This window comes from Leptodactylus fuscus, chromosome 4 (genome assembly GCF_031893055.1).
Source record: "Leptodactylus fuscus isolate aLepFus1 chromosome 4, aLepFus1.hap2, whole genome shotgun sequence".
NCBI lineage: Eukaryota > Metazoa > Chordata > Amphibia > Anura > Leptodactylidae > Leptodactylus > Leptodactylus fuscus.
In genome coordinates, this window is record NC_134268.1 from 647,055 (window position 1) to 665,669 (window position 18,615).

General features: G+C 52.9%; 1 protein-coding gene across 1 annotated transcript in view; it reads right to left on the reverse strand.

Moving 5' to 3' along the window:
* The window catches only part of C4H8orf82 (chromosome 4 C8orf82 homolog), a 30,127-nt gene extending 18,026 nt beyond the window's left edge, over positions 1–12,101 (reverse strand). Inside the window, exons 1-2 of the mRNA XM_075272037.1 lie at positions 11,892–12,101; positions 1,299–1,347 (exon numbers count right to left, since the gene is read on the reverse strand). Coding sequence (XP_075128138.1) covers positions 1,299–1,347; positions 11,892–12,062 — 220 coding nt within the window. The 5' untranslated portion in view covers positions 12,063–12,101. The remainder of the gene's footprint in view (positions 1–1,298; positions 1,348–11,891) is intronic.
* Positions 12,102–18,615: the final 6,514 nt, after the last annotated feature.

The window sequence follows — 18,615 nt, forward strand, 5'->3', positions numbered from 1 at the left end:
GCCGCACCATCATCAATAGGACAAAGAGCTCAGAAATGTCAGGACAGCGGTCTGTGAGCCGAACCTCAAGAGACCAGGCAGAAGAGACAACCCTGAGAACCTGAGGCACGCTAAGAAGGAAGGTCAAACAATTCTGGAAATGGTGAAGTCACAGTCCTGGCCTTAATCTAATCATGTTGTGGAAGGACCTGAAGCAAAAAGATCATGGGAGGAGACCATCAGCAGAACAGAACATGGGAGGAGACCATCAGCAGAACAGATCATGGGAGGAGACCATCAGCAGAACAGAGCAGACCCTTTTCTTTTTTTCTTTTTATGGTAGAGTTGGAAGGGACCTCAAGGGCTATCGGGTCCAACCCCCTGCGAGTGCAGGTTTTCCTAAATCATCCCAGCTATATGTTTCTCCAGATTCCGCTTGAAGATTTCCATTGATGGAGCGCCCACCACCTCCCGTGGCAGCCTATTCCACTCTCTCACTCCCCTCACTGTCAGAAAGTTTTTCCTAATGTCTAATCTGTATCTCTTTCCCTTTCGTTTCATCCCATTGCTTCTTGTACTTCCTTGTGCTAATGAGAATAGGGGAGATCCCTCTGCACTGTGACTACTTTTCAGATATTTGTAGACTGCTATTAAATCTCCCCTCAGCCTTCTCTTCTGCAAACTAAACAGTCCCAGTTCTTTTAGCCGCTCCTCATAGGACATGGTTTGCAGACCCCCCAAAAGGAAACCCAGGCACATATGTGAACCAAGTCTTTGAGGGTCCCGAGTCTGTAAAAAAGCAGTAAGGGATGCAGGACAGTCACATGACCGCACGTCAGCCTATCACAGATCTCCACACATGTATTACTAGTAAGGGGGCGTTCACACTACCGTCGGTGTCCGACAGGTAGTGTCCGCTCAAAATCTGTCACGGAGCGGACACTACCTGTCGGACACCGACGGTAGTGTGAACGCTCCCTAAGAATTTACGGAGATCTGTGCACCCTGCGGAGAGAACACGACAGCGCCGGCTGCTCCGCACTAGTGTAGGTTGCGACACACCCTGTACTACCGTCACATGCACCGTAAGCCACCGGGGGGAGCCGTTTCCTGCCCTTCGGTTGTCCATTCTATTGCACTATAGCACTTGGGCAGTAGGTGGAGCTGCTGCTGCTGCTGCTTTTCCATGCATTAATGACCCATCCATTAGGTGGCGCTGTTTTTTCTAATTAAGTTTTATTCCATTACAATTATCTTAAGGTCAGAAAATGCCCCGACCGCCCGTCTGTTCACACTCGGCCGCACACCCCGCACTCTACCTTTAAAGCAGGTGATGAAGTTCTTGACTTTGGCGTCATCAAGGAAGAGCTGGAAGACAAAAAGGAAGAATTACCCAACGACCAAGTCAGGACCTAACGTCTCCTCCTCAACCCTGAGCACCAGGAGGGAGAAGCCTGGAGGTCACCGGCTGCAGAGATGTGTAACTGGTATGTAAGTGATGAGTAGTGTAGAGTGTGAGCGCCCCCCGCAGGAGTCCCCGCACTTACACACCCCGGCCGGCTCTCTATGAGGGTATTAATGCTTGTCAGGATTGTTATGTCTCACTGACTGTACTTGGGGGGCGGATTGTCTGCTGACCGCGCCCTATACAATGGCCGACCAATGGAGACAAGTCCGGAGAGGCCGCAGGTCGCGGTGACACGTTCAGGCTGCTCATAGTAACACCAGGAACATCAGGACCATGAATGGTGAGGTCCTGAGGAAAAACATCTCCTGGGACACAGAAACGGCCGCACTACTGGACCAGCACCAAATCAATGTAACCCCGAGCTGTGAGTGCACCCGAAATATAGACTGGGGGGGGGGTCCGAATATTGTACATTATATCACCCCAAACCATCATACCAGGACCGGAGTGAAGACCTCTCCATGGTGATGTCCACGAGGTCTCCAGACCAATCTCCAGCTACCACTGTATCCTACACAAAAGCAATACTATGGAGGATATAGAGGATAGACCTCCAATACCAGGACCCCCCCACTATAGAGGATAGACCTCCATTCCAGGACCCCTCACTATAGAGGATAGACCTCCAATACCAGGACCCCTCACTATAGAGGATAGACCTCCAATACCAGGACTCCTCACTACATAGAGGACAGACCTCCATTCCAGGACCCCTCACTATAGAGGATAGACCTCCAATACCAGGACCCCTCACTATAGAGGATAGACCTCCAATACCAGGACTCCTCACTACATAGAGGATAGACCTCCAATACCAGGACCCCTCACTATAGAGGATAGACCTCCAATACCAGGACCCCTCACTATATAGAGGATAGACCTCCAATACCAGGACCCCTCACTATATAGAGGATAGACCTCCAATACCAGGACTCCTCACTACATAGAGGATAGACCTCCAATACCAGGACCCCTCACTATAGAGGATAGACCTCCAATACCAGGACCCCTCACTATAGAGGATAGACCTCCAATACCAGGACCCCTCACTATAGAGGATAGACCTCCAATACCAGGACCCCTCACTACATAGAGGATAGACCTCCAATACCAGGACCCCTCACTATAGAGGATAGACCTCCAATACCAGGACCCCTCACTATAGAGGATAGACCTCCAATACCAGGACTCCTCACTATAGAGAATAGACCTCCAATACCAGGACCCCTCACTATAGAGGATAGACCTCCAATACCAGGACTCCTCACTATATAGAGGATAGACCTCCAATACCAGGACTCCTCACTATAGAGGATAGACCTCCAATACCAGGACCCCTCACTATAGAGGATAGACCTCCAATACCAGGACCCCTCACTATATAGAGGATAGACCTCCAATACCAGGACCCCTCACTATAGAGAATAGACCTCCAATACCAGGACCCCTCACTATATAGAGGACAGACCTCCAATACCAGGACCCCTCACTACATAGAGGATAGACCTCCAATACCAGGACCCCTCACTACATAGAGGATAGACCTCCAATACCAGGACCCCTCACTATAGAGGATAGACCTCCAATACCAGGACCCCTCACTATAGAGGATAGACCTCCAATACCAGGACCCCTCACTACATAGAGGATAGACCTCCAATACCAGGACCCCTCACTATAGAGGATAGACCTCCAATACCAGGACCCCTCACTATAGAGGATAGACCTCCAATACCAGGACCCCTCACTATATAGAGGATAGACCTCCAATACCAGGACCCCTCACTATAGAGGATAGACCTCCAATACCAGGACTCCTCACTACATAGAGGATAGACCTCCAATACCAGGACCCCTCACTACATAGAGGATAGACCTCCAATACCAGGACCCCTCACTATAGAGGATAGACCTCCAATACCAGGACCCCTCACTATAGAGGATAGACCTCCAATACCAGGACCCCTCACTACATAGAGGATAGACCTCCAATACCAGGACCCCTCACTATAGAGGATAGACCTCCAATACCAGGACCCCTCACTATAGAGGATAGACCTCCAATACCAGGACCCCTCACTATAGAGGATAGACCTCCAATACCAGGACCCCTCACTACATAGAGGATAGACCTCCAATACCAGGACTCCTCACTACATAGAGGATAGACCTCCAATACCAGGACTCCTCACTACATAGAGGATAGACCTCCAATACCAGGACTCCTCACTATATAGAGGATAGACCTCCAATACCAGGACTCCTCACTACATAGAGGACAGACCTCCAATACCAGGACTCCTCACTACATAGAGGACAGACCTCCAATACCAGGACCCCCCACTATAGAGGATAGACCTCCAATACCAGGACCCCTCACTATAGAGGATAGACCTCCAATACCAGGACTCCTCACTATAGAGGATAGACCTCCAATACCAGGACCCCCCACTATAGAGGATAGACCTCCAATACCAGGACCCCCCACTATAGAGGATAGACCTCCAATACCAGGACCCCTCACTATAGAGGATAGACCTCCAATACCAGGACCCCTCACTATAGAGGATGGACCTCCAATACCAGGACCCCTCACTATAGAGGATAGACCTCCAATACCAGGACCCCCCACTATAGAGGATGGACCTCCAATACCAGGACCCCCCACTATAGAGGATAGACCTCCAATACCAGGACTCCTCACTATAGAGGATAGACCTCCAATACCAGGACTCCTCACTATATAGAGGATAGACCTCCAATACCAGGACCCCTCACTATAGAAGACAGACCTCCAATACCAGGACCCCTCACTGTAGAGGATAGACCTCCAATACCAGGACTCCTCACTATATAGAGGATAGACCTCCAATACCAGGACCCCCCACTATAGAGGATAGACCTCCAATACCAGGACCCCTCACTATAGAGGATAGACCTACAATACCAGGACTCCTCACTATAGAGGATAGACCTCCAATACCAGGACCCCTCACTATAGAGGATAGACCTCCAATACCAGGACTCCTCACTATATAGAGGATAGACCTCCAATACCAGGACCCCCCACTATAGAGGATAGACCTCCAATACCAGGACCCCTCACTATAGAGGATAGACCTACAATACCAGGACCCCTCACTATAGAGGATAGACCTCCAATACCAGGACTCCTCACTGTAGAGGATAGACCTCCAATACCAGGACTCCTCACTGTAGAGGATAGACCTCCAATACCAGGACCCCCCACTATAGAGGATAGACCTCCAATACCAGGACCCCTCACTATAGAGGATAGACCTCCAATACCAGGACCCCTCACTATAGAGGAGGATAGACCTCCAATACCAGGACCCCTCACTATAGAGGATAGACCTCCAATACCAGGACCCCTCACTATAGAGGATAGACCTCCAATACCAGGACCCCTCACTATAGAGGATAGACCTCCAATACCAGGACTCCTCACTATAGAGGATAGACCTCCAATACCAGGACTCCTCACTATAGAGGATAGACCTCCAATACCAGGACCCCTCACTGTAGAGAATAGACCTCCAATACCAGGACTCCTCACTGTAGAGAATAGACCTCCAATACCAGGAACCCTCACTGTAGAGAATAGACCTCCAATACCAGGACCCCTCACTATAGAGGATAGACCTCCAATACCAGGACCCCCCACTATAGAGGATAGACCTCCAATACCAGGACCCCTCACTATAGAGGATAGACCTCCAATACCAGGACCCCTCACTGTAGAGAATAGACCTCTATTCCGGCCTCCATTGCCATCTTGCTGTGCACCCTGATATCCTGTAGATTGGTGAGGTCAGTGATCTCCTGTAGTTGGATGTATGGCTCGTAGCCCAATGTGGTGTTTAACCCCTTCTGCTGGGCTGTGTCCGCACTGTTTGCTACCCTTGACTTGAGATGTGACAATGTCACTTGTAGTACAGACTGGATGACTAGACCCCATTCTTCTGCTCAGACGACCCCCCCCCCCCCTTGCAGTGGTCGCCTCCTCCTCGCACCTCTTACTGTCATTCTAGTCCATCCTTGTTCTGACAACCACCAGGTCACACAGCATTGAGCAGCGCTGACGTCTCGGCCTAGACACTTAGTGATCTATAGGAGTGATAAAGTCAGATCTGTGCGGTGATGGATTCTCCCCCTCTCGGTGTGTGACAAGTGGTGATGTCCGGCAGTGCCATGACCAGGAGACCTCGCACTACACTGGAGACCACTGCTGAGGGCTCAGGAAGAGAAAGCACGTTTCTTCCCATCTGTCTTTTCTGCCCCTCCCACATGTCACATATTGGACCTGGGGTTGGAGAACGTCATCATGTGCAGATCTTAGTGACACCGGTGACCTCCCCGATCTGCAAAACCGCAGAGCGCCTCCTGGTGGTGGAATGTCAGTGCTGAGGAGTCTAATACATTGGGGGCCCTCATTCTGGCATTACTATAAACCTGCACTCCTCTTTTGGGGCCCCTGACCTCCTCTATACGTTACTCTGGGGCCCCTGACCTCCTCTATACGTTACTCTGGGGCCCCTGGCCTCCTCTATACGTTACTCTGGGGCCCCTGGCCTCCTCTATACGTTACTCTGGGGCCCCTGGCCTCCTCTATACGTTACTCTGGGGCCCCTGACCTCCTCTATACGTTACTCTGGGGCCCCTGACCTCCTCTATACGTTACTCTGGGGCCCCTGACCTCCTCTATACGTTACTCTGGGGCCCCTGACCTCCCCTATACGTTACTCTGGGGCCCCTGACCTCCCCTATACATTCCTCGGGGGCCCCTGACCTCCTCTATACATTCCTCTGGGGCCCCTGACCTCCTCTATACGTTACTCTGGGGCCCCTGGCCTCCTCTATACGTTCCTCTGGGGCCCCTGACCTCCTCTATACGTTCCTCTGGGGCCCCTGACCTCCTCTATACGTTCCTCTGGGGCCCCTGACCTCCTCTATACGTTCCTCTGGGGCCCCTGACCTCCTCTATACATTCCTCTGGGGCCCCTGACCTCCTCTATACGTTACTCTGGGGCCCCTGACCTCCTCTATACGTTACTCTGGGGCCCCTGACCTCCTCTATACGTTACTCTGGGGCCCCTGACCTCCTCTATACGTTACTCTGGGGCCCCTGGCCTCCTCTATACGTTACTCTGGGGCCCCTGGCCTCCTCTATACGTTACTCTGGGGCCCCTGACCTCCTCTATACGTTACTCTGGGGCCCCTGACCTCCTCTATACGTTACTCTGGGGCCCCTGGCCTCCTCTATACGTTACTCTGGGGCCCCTGGCCTCCTCTATACGTTACTCTGGGGCCCCTGACCTCCTCTATACGTTACTCTGGGGCCCCTGACCTCCTCTATACGTTACTCTGGGGCCCCTGACCTCCTCTATACGTTACTCTGGGGCCCCTGGCCTCCTCTATACGTTACTCTGGGGCCCCTGGCCTCCTCTATACGTTACTCTGGGGCCCCTGGCCTCCCCTATACGTTACTCTGGGGCCCCTGACCTCCTCTATACGTTACTCTGGGGCCCCTGACCTCCTCTATACGTTACTCTGGGGCCCCTGACCTCCTCTATACGTTACTCTGGGGCCCCTGACCTCCTCTATACGTTACTCTGGGGCCCCTGACCTCCTCTATACGTTACTCTGGGGCCCCTGGCCTCCTCTATACGTTACTCTGGGGCCCCTGGCCTCCTCTATACGTTACTCTGGGGCCCCTGACCTCCTCTATACGTTACTCTGGGGCCCCTGACCTCCTCTATACGTTACTCTGGGGCCCCTGACCTCCTCTATACGTTACTCTGGGGCCCCTGGCCTCCTCTATACGTTACTCTGGGGCCCCTGGCCTCCTCTATACGTTACTCTGGGGCCCCTGGCCTCCCCTATACGTTACTCTGGGGCCCCTGACCTCCCCTATACGTTACTCTGGGGCCCCTGACCTCCTCTATACGTTACTCTGGGGCCCCTGACCTCCTCTATACGTTACTCTGGGGCCCCTGACCTCCTCTATACGTTACTCTGGGGCCCCTGACCTCCTCTATACGTTACTCTGGGGCCCCTGACCTCCTCTATACGTTACTCTGGGGCCCCTGACCTCCTCTATACGTTACTCTGGGGCCCCTGACCTCCTCTATACGTTACTCTGGGGCCCCTGACCTTCTCTATACGTTACTCTGGGGCCCCTGACCTCCACTATACGTTACTCTGGGGCCCCTGACCTCCTCTATACGTTACTCTGGGGCCCCTGGCCTCCTCTATACGTTACTCTGGGGCCCCTGGCCTCCTCTATACGTTACTCTGGGGCCCCTGGCCTCCTCTATACGTTACTCTGGGGCCCCTGACCTCCCCTATACGTTACTCTGGGGCCCCTGACCTCCTCTATACGTTACTCTGGGGCCCCTGACCTCCTCTATACGTTACTCTGGGGCCCCTGACCTCCTCTATATATCACTCTGAGGCCCCTGACCTCCTCTATACATTACTGTGGGGCCCCTGGGCATGTGTATGAATTACTCTGGGGCCCCTGACCTCCTCTATACATTACTCTGGGGCCCCCGACCTCCTCTATACATTACTCTGGGGCCCCCGACCTCCTCTATACATTACTCTGGGGCCCCCGACCTCCTCTATACGTTACTCTGGGGCCCCCGACCTCCTCTATACGTTACTCTGGGGCCCCCGACCTCCTCTATACATTACTCTGGGGCCCCTGACCTCCTCTATACGTTACTATGGGGCCCCTGGCCTCCTCTATACGTTACTCTGGGGCCCCTGACCTCCTCTATACGTTACTCTGTGGCCCCTGACCTCCTCTATACGTTACTCTGGGGCCCCTGACCTCCTCTATATATCACTCTGAGGCCCCTGACCTCCTCTATACATTATTCTGGGGCCCCTGACCTCCCCTATACGTTACTCTGGGGCCCCTGACCTCCTCTATACGTTACTCTGGGGCCCCTGACCTCCTCTATACGTTACTCTGGGGCCCCTGACCTCCTCTATACGTTACTCTGGGGCCCCTGACCTCCTCTATACATTCCTCTGGGGCCCCTGACCTCCTCTATACGTTACTATGGGGCCCCTGACCTCCTCTATACGTTACTCTGGGGCCCCTGACCTCCTCTATACGTTACTCTGGGGCCCCTGACCTCCTCTATACGTTACTCTGGGGCCCCTGACCTCCTCTATACGTTACTCTGGGGCCCCTGACCTCCTCTATACGTTACTCTGGGGCCCCTGACCTCCTCTATACGTTACTCTGGGGCCCCTGACCTCCTCCATACGTTACTCTGGGGCCCCTGACCTCCTCTATACGTTACTCTGGGGCCCCTGACCTCCCCTATACGTTACTCTGGGGCCCCTGACCTCCTCTATACGTTACTCTGGGGCCCCTGACCTCCCCTATACGTTACTCTGGGGCCCCTGACCTCCTCTATACGTTACTCTGGGGCCCCTGACCTCCTCTATACGTTACTCTGGGGCCCCTGACCTCCTCTATACGTTACTCTGGGGCCCCTGACCTCCTCTATATATCACTCTGAGGCCCCTGACCTCCTCTATACATTACTGTGGGGCCCCTGGGCATGTGTATGAATTACTCTGGGGCCCCTGACCTCCTCTATACATTACTCTGGGGCCCCCGACCTCCTCTATACATTACTCTGGGGCCCCCGACCTCCTCTATACATTACTCTGGGGCCCCCGACCTCCTCTATACATTACTCTGGGGCCCCCGACCTCCTCTATACGTTACTCTGGGGCCCCCGACCTCCTCTATACATTACTCTGGGGCCCCTGACCTCCTCTATACGTTACTATGGGGCCCCTGGCCTCCTCTATACGTTACTCTGGGGCCCCTGACCTCCTCTATACGTTACTCTGTGGCCCCTGACCTCCTCTATACGTTACTCTGGGGCCCCTGACCTCCTCTATATATCACTCTGAGGCCCCTGACCTCCTCTATACATTATTCTGGGGCCCCTGACCTCTTCTATACATTACTCTGGGGCCCCTGACCTCCTCTATACGTTACTCTGCGGCCCCTGACCTCCTCTATACGTTACTCTGCGGCCCCTGACCTCCTCTATACGTTACTCTGGGGCCCCTGACCTCCTCTATACATTCCTCTGGGGCCCCTGACCTCCTCTATACGTTACTCTGGGGCCCCTGACCTCCTCTATACGTTACTCTGGGGCCCCTGACCTCCTCTATATATCACTCTGAGGCCCCTGACCTCCTCTATACATTACTCTGGGGCCCCTGACCTCCCCTATACGTTACTCTGGGGCCCCTGACCTCCTCTATACGTTACTCTGGGGCCCCTGACCTCCTCTATACGTTACTCTGGGGCCCCTGACCTCCTCTATATATCACTCTGAGGCCCCTGACCTCCTCTATACATTACTGTGGGGCCCCTGGGCATGTGTATGAATTACTCTGGGGCCCCTGACCTCCTCTATACATTACTCTGGGGCCCCCGACCTCCTCTATACATTACTCTGGGGCCCCCGACCTCCTCTATACATTACTCTGGGGCCCCCGACCTCCTCTATACATTACTCTGGGGCCCCTGACCTCCTCCATACGTTACTCTGGGGCCCCTGACCTCCTCTATACGTTACTCTGGGGCCCCTGACCTCCCCTATACGTTACTCTGGGGCCCCTGACCTCCTCTATACGTTACTCTGGGGCCCCTGACCTCCCCTATACGTTACTCTGGGGCCCCTGACCTCCCCTATACGTTACTCTGGGGCCCCTGACCTCCTCTATACGTTACTCTGGGGCCCCTGACCTCCTCTATACGTTACTCTGGGGCCCCTGACCTCCTCTATACGTTACTCTGGGGCCCCTGACCTCCTCTATATATCACTCTGAGGCCCCTGACCTCCTCTATACATTACTGTGGGGCCCCTGGGCATGTGTATGAATTACTCTGGGGCCCCTGACCTCCTCTATACATTACTCTGGGGCCCCTGACCTCCTCTATACATTACTCTGGGGCCCCCGACCTCCTCTATACATTACTCTGGGGCCCCCGACCTCCTCTATACATTACTCTGGGGCCCTCGACCTCCTCTATACGTTACTCTGGGGCCCCCGACCTCCTCTATACATTACTCTGGGGCCCCTGACCTCCTCTATACGTTACTATGGGGCCCCTGGCCTCCTCTATACGTTACTCTGGGGCCCCTGACCTCCTCTATACGTTACTCTGTGGCCCCTGACCTCCTCTATACGTTACTATGGGGCCCCTGGCCTCCTCTATACGTTACTCTGGGGCCCCTGACCTCCTCTATACGTTACTATGGGGCCCCTGGCCTCCTCTATACGTTACTCTGGGGCCCCTGACCTCCTCTATACGTTACTCTGTGGCCCCTGACCTCCTCTATACGTTACTCTGGGGCCCCTGACCTCCTCTATATATCACTCTGAGGCCCCTGACCTCCTCTATACATTATTCTGGGGCCCCTGACCTCTTCTATACATTACTCTGGGGCCCCTGACCTCCTCTATACGTTACTCTGCGGCCCCTGACCTCCTCTATACGTTACTCTGTGGCCCCTGACCTCCTCTATACATTACTCTGGGGCCCCTGACCTCCTCTATACATTCCTCTGGGGCCCCTGACCTCCTCTATACGTTACTATGGGGCCCCTGACCTCCTCTATACATTACTCTGGGGCCCCTGGCCTCCTCTATACATTATTCTGGGGCCCCTGACCTCTTCTATACATTACTCTGGGGCCCCTGGCCTCTATACGTTACTCTGGGGCCCCTGACCTCCTCTATACATTACTCTGGGGCCCCTGACCTCCTCTATACATTACTCTGGGGCCCCTGACCTCCTCTATACGTTACTCTGGGGCCCCTGACCTCCTCTATACATTACTCTGGGGCCCCTGACCTCCTCTATACGTTACTCTGGGGCCCCTGACCTCCTCTATACGTTACTCTGGGGCCCCTGACCTCCTCTATACATTACTCTGGGGCCCCTGACCTCCTCTATACATTACTCTGGGGCCCCTGACCTCCTCTATACATTACTCTGGGGCCCCTGACCTCCTCTATACATTACTCTGGGGCCCCTGGGCATGTGTATGGATTACTCTGGGGCCCCTGGGCATGTGTATGGATTACTCTGGGGCCCCTGACCTCCTCTATACATTACTCTGGGGCCCCTGACCTCCTCTATACGTTACTCTGGGGCCCCTGACCTCCTCTATACATTACTCTGGGGCCCCTGACCTCCTCTATACATTACTCTGGGGCCCCTGACCTCCTCTATACATTACTCTGGGGCCCCTGACCTCCTCTATACATTACTCTGGGGCCCCTGGGCATGTGTATGGATTACTCTGGGGCCCCTGACCTCCTCTGTCATACCTCTAGTCTTCTTCTATACCTCAGACAGTGGCCCCGTCCTCACCTGCCCCTGGTGGTCGATGTAATAGAAGTATTCCCGGATCCGGGGCTCGGGGCTCTGACCCTGCACATAATGAAGGCGCCGGCGGGGGCCCCTGAGAGCCGGGAGCGGGGCCAGACCGCTGTGAAGGGCCCTGAGACCCGAGAACCCGCGAAGCAGCGCTGGGCAAGTCATAACTACTACAGGCCAAGGATTTATCAGCGCTGACAGGCCGCACGGTCACCATGGAAACCGGTCCAGTTATCTATGTGCTCCGGAGGAAACCGAAGCCCGGGAGAAAGGTTCCGAGTGCAGAGAATGAAGAAGGAAGTGTGAGGAGTGGGGAAGGATTTACTGCCGTGTCTGAGGGCTTGTATACAGAGTATACCATATAGGGGTCTGGGGTCACCTACCATGAGTACAGGGGCCATGTCTGAGGGCTTGTATACACAGTGTATCATATAGGGGTCTGGGGTCACCTACCATGAGTACAGGGGCCATGTCTGAGGGCTTGTATACAGCATATACCATATAGGGGTCTGGGGTCACCTACCATGAGTACAGGGGCCATGTCTGAGGGCTTGTATACAGAGTGTATCATATAGGGGTCTGGGGTCACCTACCATGAGTACAGGGGCCATGTATAAGGGCTTGTATACAGAGTATACCATATAGGGGTCTGGGGTCACCTACCATGAGTACAGGGGCCATGTCTGAGGGCTTGTATACAGCATATACCATATAGGGGTCTGGGGTCACCTACCATGAGTACAGGGGCCATGTCTGAGGGCTTGTATACAGCATATACCATATAGGGGTCTGGGGTCACCTACCATGAGTACAGGGGCCATGTCTGAGGGCTTGTATACAGAGTGTATCATATAGGGGTCTGGGGTCACCTACCATGAGTACAGGGGCCATGTATAAGGGCTTGTATACACAGTGTATCATATAGGGGTCTGGGGTCACCTACCATGAGTACAGGGGCCATGTCTGAGGGCTTGTATACACAGTGTATCATATAGGGGTCTGGGGTCACCTACCAGGAGTACAGGGGCCATGTCTGAGGGCTTGTATACACAGTGTATCATATAGGGGTCTGGGGGTCACCTACCATGAGTACAGGGGCCATGTATAAGGGCTTTGTATACAGAGTGTATCATATAGGAGTGTGGGGTCACCTACCATGAGTACAGGGGCCATGTCTGAGGGCTTGTATACAGCATATACCATATAGGGGTCTGGGGTCACCTACCATGAGTACAGGGGCCATGTCTGAGGGCTTGTATACAGAGTGTATCATATAGGGGTCTGGGGTCACCTACCATGAGAACAGGGGCCATGTCTGAGGGCTTGTATACACAGTGTATCATATAGGGGTCTGGGGTCACCTACCATGAGTACAGGGGCCATGTATAAGGGCTTGTATACAGAGTATACCATATAGGGGTCTGGGGTCACCTACCATGAGTACAGGGGCCATGTCTGAGGGCTTGTATACAGCATATACCATATAGGGGTCTGGGGTCACCTACCATGAGTACAGGGGCCATGTCTGAGGGCTTGTATACAGCATATACCATATAGGGGACTGGGGTCACCTACCATGAGTACAGGGGCCATGTCTGAGGGCTTGTATACACAGTGTATCATATAGGGGTCTGGGGTCACCTACCATGAGTACAGGGGCCATGTATAAGGGCTTGTATACACAGTGTATCATATAGGGGTCTGGGGTCACCTACCATGAGTACAGGGGCCATGTCTGAGGGCTTGTATACACAGTGTATCATATAGGGGTCTGGGGTCACCTACCATGAGTACAGGGGCCATGTATAAGGGCTTGTATACACAGTGTATCATATAGGGGTCTGGGGTCACCTACCAGGAGTACAGGGGCCATGTCTGAGGGCTTGTATACACAGTGTATCATATAGGGGTCTGGGGGTCACCTACCATGAGTACAGGGGCCATGTCTGAGGGCTTGTATACAGAGTATACCATATAGGGGTCTGGGGTCACCTACCATGAGTACAGGGGCCATGTCTGAGGGCTTGTATACGGCATATACCATATAGGGGACTGGGGTCACCAACCAGGAGTACAGGGGCCATGTCTGAGGGCTTGTATACACAGTGTATCATATAGGGGTCTGGGGGTCACCTACCATGAGTACAGGGGCCATGTATAAGGGCTTTGTATACAGAGTGTATCATATAGGAGTGTGGGGTCACCTACCATGAGAACAGGGGCCATGTATAAGGGCTTTGTATACAGAGTGTATCATATAGGGGTCTGGGGTCACCTACCATGAGAACAGGGGCCATGTCTGAGGGCTTGTATACAGCATATACCATATAGGGGTCTGGGGTCACCTACCATGAGTACAGGGGCCATGTATAAGGGCTTTTCTATACAGAGTGTACCATATAGGGGTCTGGGGTCACCTACCATGAGAACAGGGGCCATGTCTGAGGCCTTGTATACAGAGTGTACCATATAGGGGTCTGGGGTCACCTACCATGAGAACAGGGGCCATGTCTGAGGGCTTGTATACACAGTGTATCATATAGGGGTCTGGGGTCACCTACCATGAGAACAGGGGCCATGTCTGAGGGCTTGTATACAGAGTGTATCATATAGGGGTCTGGGGTCACCTACCATGAGAACAGGGGCCATGTATAAGGGCTTGTATACAGAGTATACCATATAGGGGTCTGGGGTCACCTACCATGAGTACAGGGGCCATGTCTGAGGGCTTGTATACAGCATATACCATATAGGGGTCTGGGGTCACCTACCATGAGTACAGGGGCCATGTATAAGGGCTTTGTATACAGAGTGTATCATATAGGGGTCTGGGGTCACCTACCATGAGTACAGGGGCCATGTCTGAGGGCTTGTATACACAGTGTATCATATAGGGGTCTGGGGGTCACCTACCATGAGTACAGGGGCCATGTCTGAGGGCTTGTATACACAGTGTATCATATAGGGGTCTGGGGTCACCTACCATGAGTACAGGGGCCATGTATAAGGGCTTTGTATACAGAGTGTATCATATAGGAGTGTGGGGTCACCTACCATGAGTACAGGGGCCATGTCTGAGGGCTTGTATACACAGTGTATCATATAGGGGTCTGGGGTCACCTACCATGAGAACAGGGGCCATGTCTGAGGGCTTGTATACAGCATATACCATATAGGGGTCTGGGGTCACCTACCATGAGAACAGGGGCCATGTCTGAGGGCTTGTATACACAGTGTATCATATAGGGGTCTGGGGTCACCTACCATGAGAACAGGGGCCATGTCTGAGGGCTTGTATACAGCATATACCATATAGGGGTCTGGGGTCACCTACCATGAGTACAGGGGCCATGTATAAGGGCTTTGTATACAGAGTGTATCATATAGGGGTCTGGGGTCACCTACCATGAGAACAGGGGCCATGTCTGAGGGCTTGTATACAGCATATACCATATAGGGGTCTGGGGTCACCTACCATGAGTACAGGGGCCATGTATAAGGGCTTGTATACACAGTGTATCATATAGGGGTCTGGGGTCACCTACCATGAGTACAGGGGCCATGTCTGAGGGCTTGTATACACAGTGTATCATATAGGGGTCTGGGGTCACCTACCATGAGTACAGGGGCCATGTATAAGGGCTTGTATACAGAGTGTATCATATAGGGGTCTGGGGGTTACCAACCATGAGTACAGGGGCCATGTCTGAGGGCTTGTATACAGCATATACCATATAGGGGTCTGGGGTCACCTACCATGAGTACAGGGGCCATGTCTGAGGGCTTGTATACACAGTGTATCATATAGGGGTCTGGGGTCACCTACCATGAGTACAGGGGCCATGTCTGAGGGCTTGTATACAGCATATACCATATAGGGGTCTGGGGTCACCTACCATGAGTACAGGGGCCATGTATAAGGGCTTTGTATACAGAGTGTATCATATAGGAGTGTGGGGTCACCTACCATGAGTACAGGGGCCATGTATAAGGGCTTGTATACACAGTGTATCATATAGGGGTCTGGGGTCACCTACCATGAGTACAGGGGCCATGTCTGAGGGCTTGTATACAGCATATACCATATAGGGGTCTGGGGTCACCTACCATGAGTACAGGGGCCATGTCTGAGGGCTTGTATACACAGTGTATCATATAGGGGTCTGGGGTCACCTACCATGAGTACAGGGGCCATGTCTGAGGGCTTGTATACAGAGTGTATCATATAGGGGTCTGGGGTCACCTACCATGAGAACAGGGGCCATGTCTGAGGGCTTGTATACACAGTGTATCATATAGGGGTCTGGGGTCACCTACCATGAGTACAGGGGCCATGTCTGAGGGCTTGTATACAGCATATACCATATAGGGGTCTGGGGTCACCTACCATGAGTACAGGGGCCATGTCTGAGGGCTTGTATACAGCATATACCATATAGGGGTCTGGGGTCACCTACCATGAGTACAGGGGCCATGTCTGAGGGCTTGTATACAGAGTGTATCATATATGGGTCTGGGGTCACCTACCATGAGTACAGGGGCCATGTCTGAGGGCTTGTATACAGCATATACCATATAGGGGACTGGGGTCACCAACCAGGAGTACAGGGGCCATGTATAAGGGCTTGTATACACAGTGTATCATATAGGGGTCTGGGGTCACCTACCATGAGTACAGGGGCCATGTATAAGGGCTTGTATACACAGTGTATCATATAGGGGTCTGGGGTCACCTACCATGAGTACAGGGGCCATGTCTGAGGGCTTGTATACACAGTGTATCATATAGGGGTCTGGGGTCACCTACCATGAGTACAGGGGCCATGTATAAAAGCTTGTATACACAGTGTATCATATAGGGGTCTGGGGTCACCTACCATGAGTACAGGGACCATGTCTGAGGGCTTGTATACACAGTGTATCATATAGGGGTCTGGGGGTCACCAACCATGAGTACAGGGGCCATGTCTGAGGGCTTGTATACAGCATATACCATATAGGGGTCTGGGGTCACCTACCATGAGTACAGGGGCCATGTCTGAGGGCTTGTATACACAGTGTATCATATAGGGGTCTGGGGTCACCTACCATGAGTACAGGGGCCATGTCTGAGGGCTTGTATACAGCATATACCATATAGGGGTCTGGGGTCACCTACCATGAGTACAGGGGCCATGTATAAGGGCTTGTATACAGAGTATACCATATAGGGGTCTGGGGTCACCTACCATGAGTACAGGGGCCATGTCTGAGGGCTTGTATACAGCATATACCATATAGGGGTCTGGGGTCACCTACCATGAGTACAGGGGCCATGTCTGAGGGCTTGTATACACAGTGTATCATATAGGGGTCTGGGGTCACCTACCATGAGTACAGGGGCCATGTCTGAGGGCTTGTATACAGAGTGTATCATATAGGGGTCTGGGGTCACCTACCATGAGTACAGGGGCCATGTATAAGGGCTTGTATACACAGTGTATCATATAGGGGTCTGGGGTCACCTACCATGAGTACAGGGGCCATGTCTGAGGGCTTGTATACAGCATATACCATATAGGGGTCTGGGGTCACCTACCATGAGTACAGGGGCCATGTCTGAGGGCTTGTATACACAGTGTATCATATAGGGGTCTGGGGTCACCTACCATGAGTACAGGGGCCATGTCTGAGGGCTTGTATACAGAGTGTATCATATAGGGGTCTGGGGTCACCTACCATGAGTACAGGGGCCATGTATAAGGGCTTGTATACAGAGTATACCATATAGGGGTCTGGGGTCACCTACCATGAGTACAGGGGCCATGTCTGAGGGCTTGTATACAGCATATACCATATAGGGGTCTGGGGTCACCTACCATGAGTACAGGGGCCATGTCTGAGGGCTTGTATACAGCATATACCATATAGGGGTCTGGGGTCACCTACCATGAGTACAGGGGCCATGTCTGAGGGCTTGTATACAGAGTGTATCATATAGGGGTCTGGGGTCACCTACCATGAGTACAGGGGCCATGTATAAGGGCTTGTATACACAGTGTATCATATAGGGGTCTGGGGTCACCTACCATGAGTACAGGGGCCATGTCTGAGGGCTTGTATACACAGTGTATCATATAGGGGTCTGGGGTCACCTACCAGGAGTACAGGGGCCATGTCTGAGGGCTTGTATACACAGTGTATCATATAGGGGTCTGGGGGTCACCTACCATGAGTACAGGGGCCATGTATAAGGGCTTTGTATACAGAGTGTATCATATAGGAGTGTGGGGTCACCTACCATGAGTACAGGGGCCATGTATAAGGGCTTGTATACACAGTGTATCATATAGGGGTCTGGGGTCACCTACCATGAGTACAGGGGCCATGTCTGAGGGCTTGTATACAGCATATACCATATAGGGGTCTGGGGTCACCTACCATGAGTACAGGGGCCATGTCTGAGGGCTTGTATACAGAGTGTATCATATAGGGGTCTGGGGTCACCTACCATGAGAACAGGGGCCATGTCTGAGGGCTTGTATACACAGTGTATCATATAGGGGTCTGGGGTCACCTACCATGAGTACAGGGGCCATGTCTGAGGGCTTGTATACAGCATATACCATATAGGGGTCTGGGGTCACCTACCATGAGTACAGGGGCCATGTATAAGGGCTTGTATACAGAGTATACCATATAGGGGTCTGGGGTCACCTACCATGAGTACAGGGGCCAT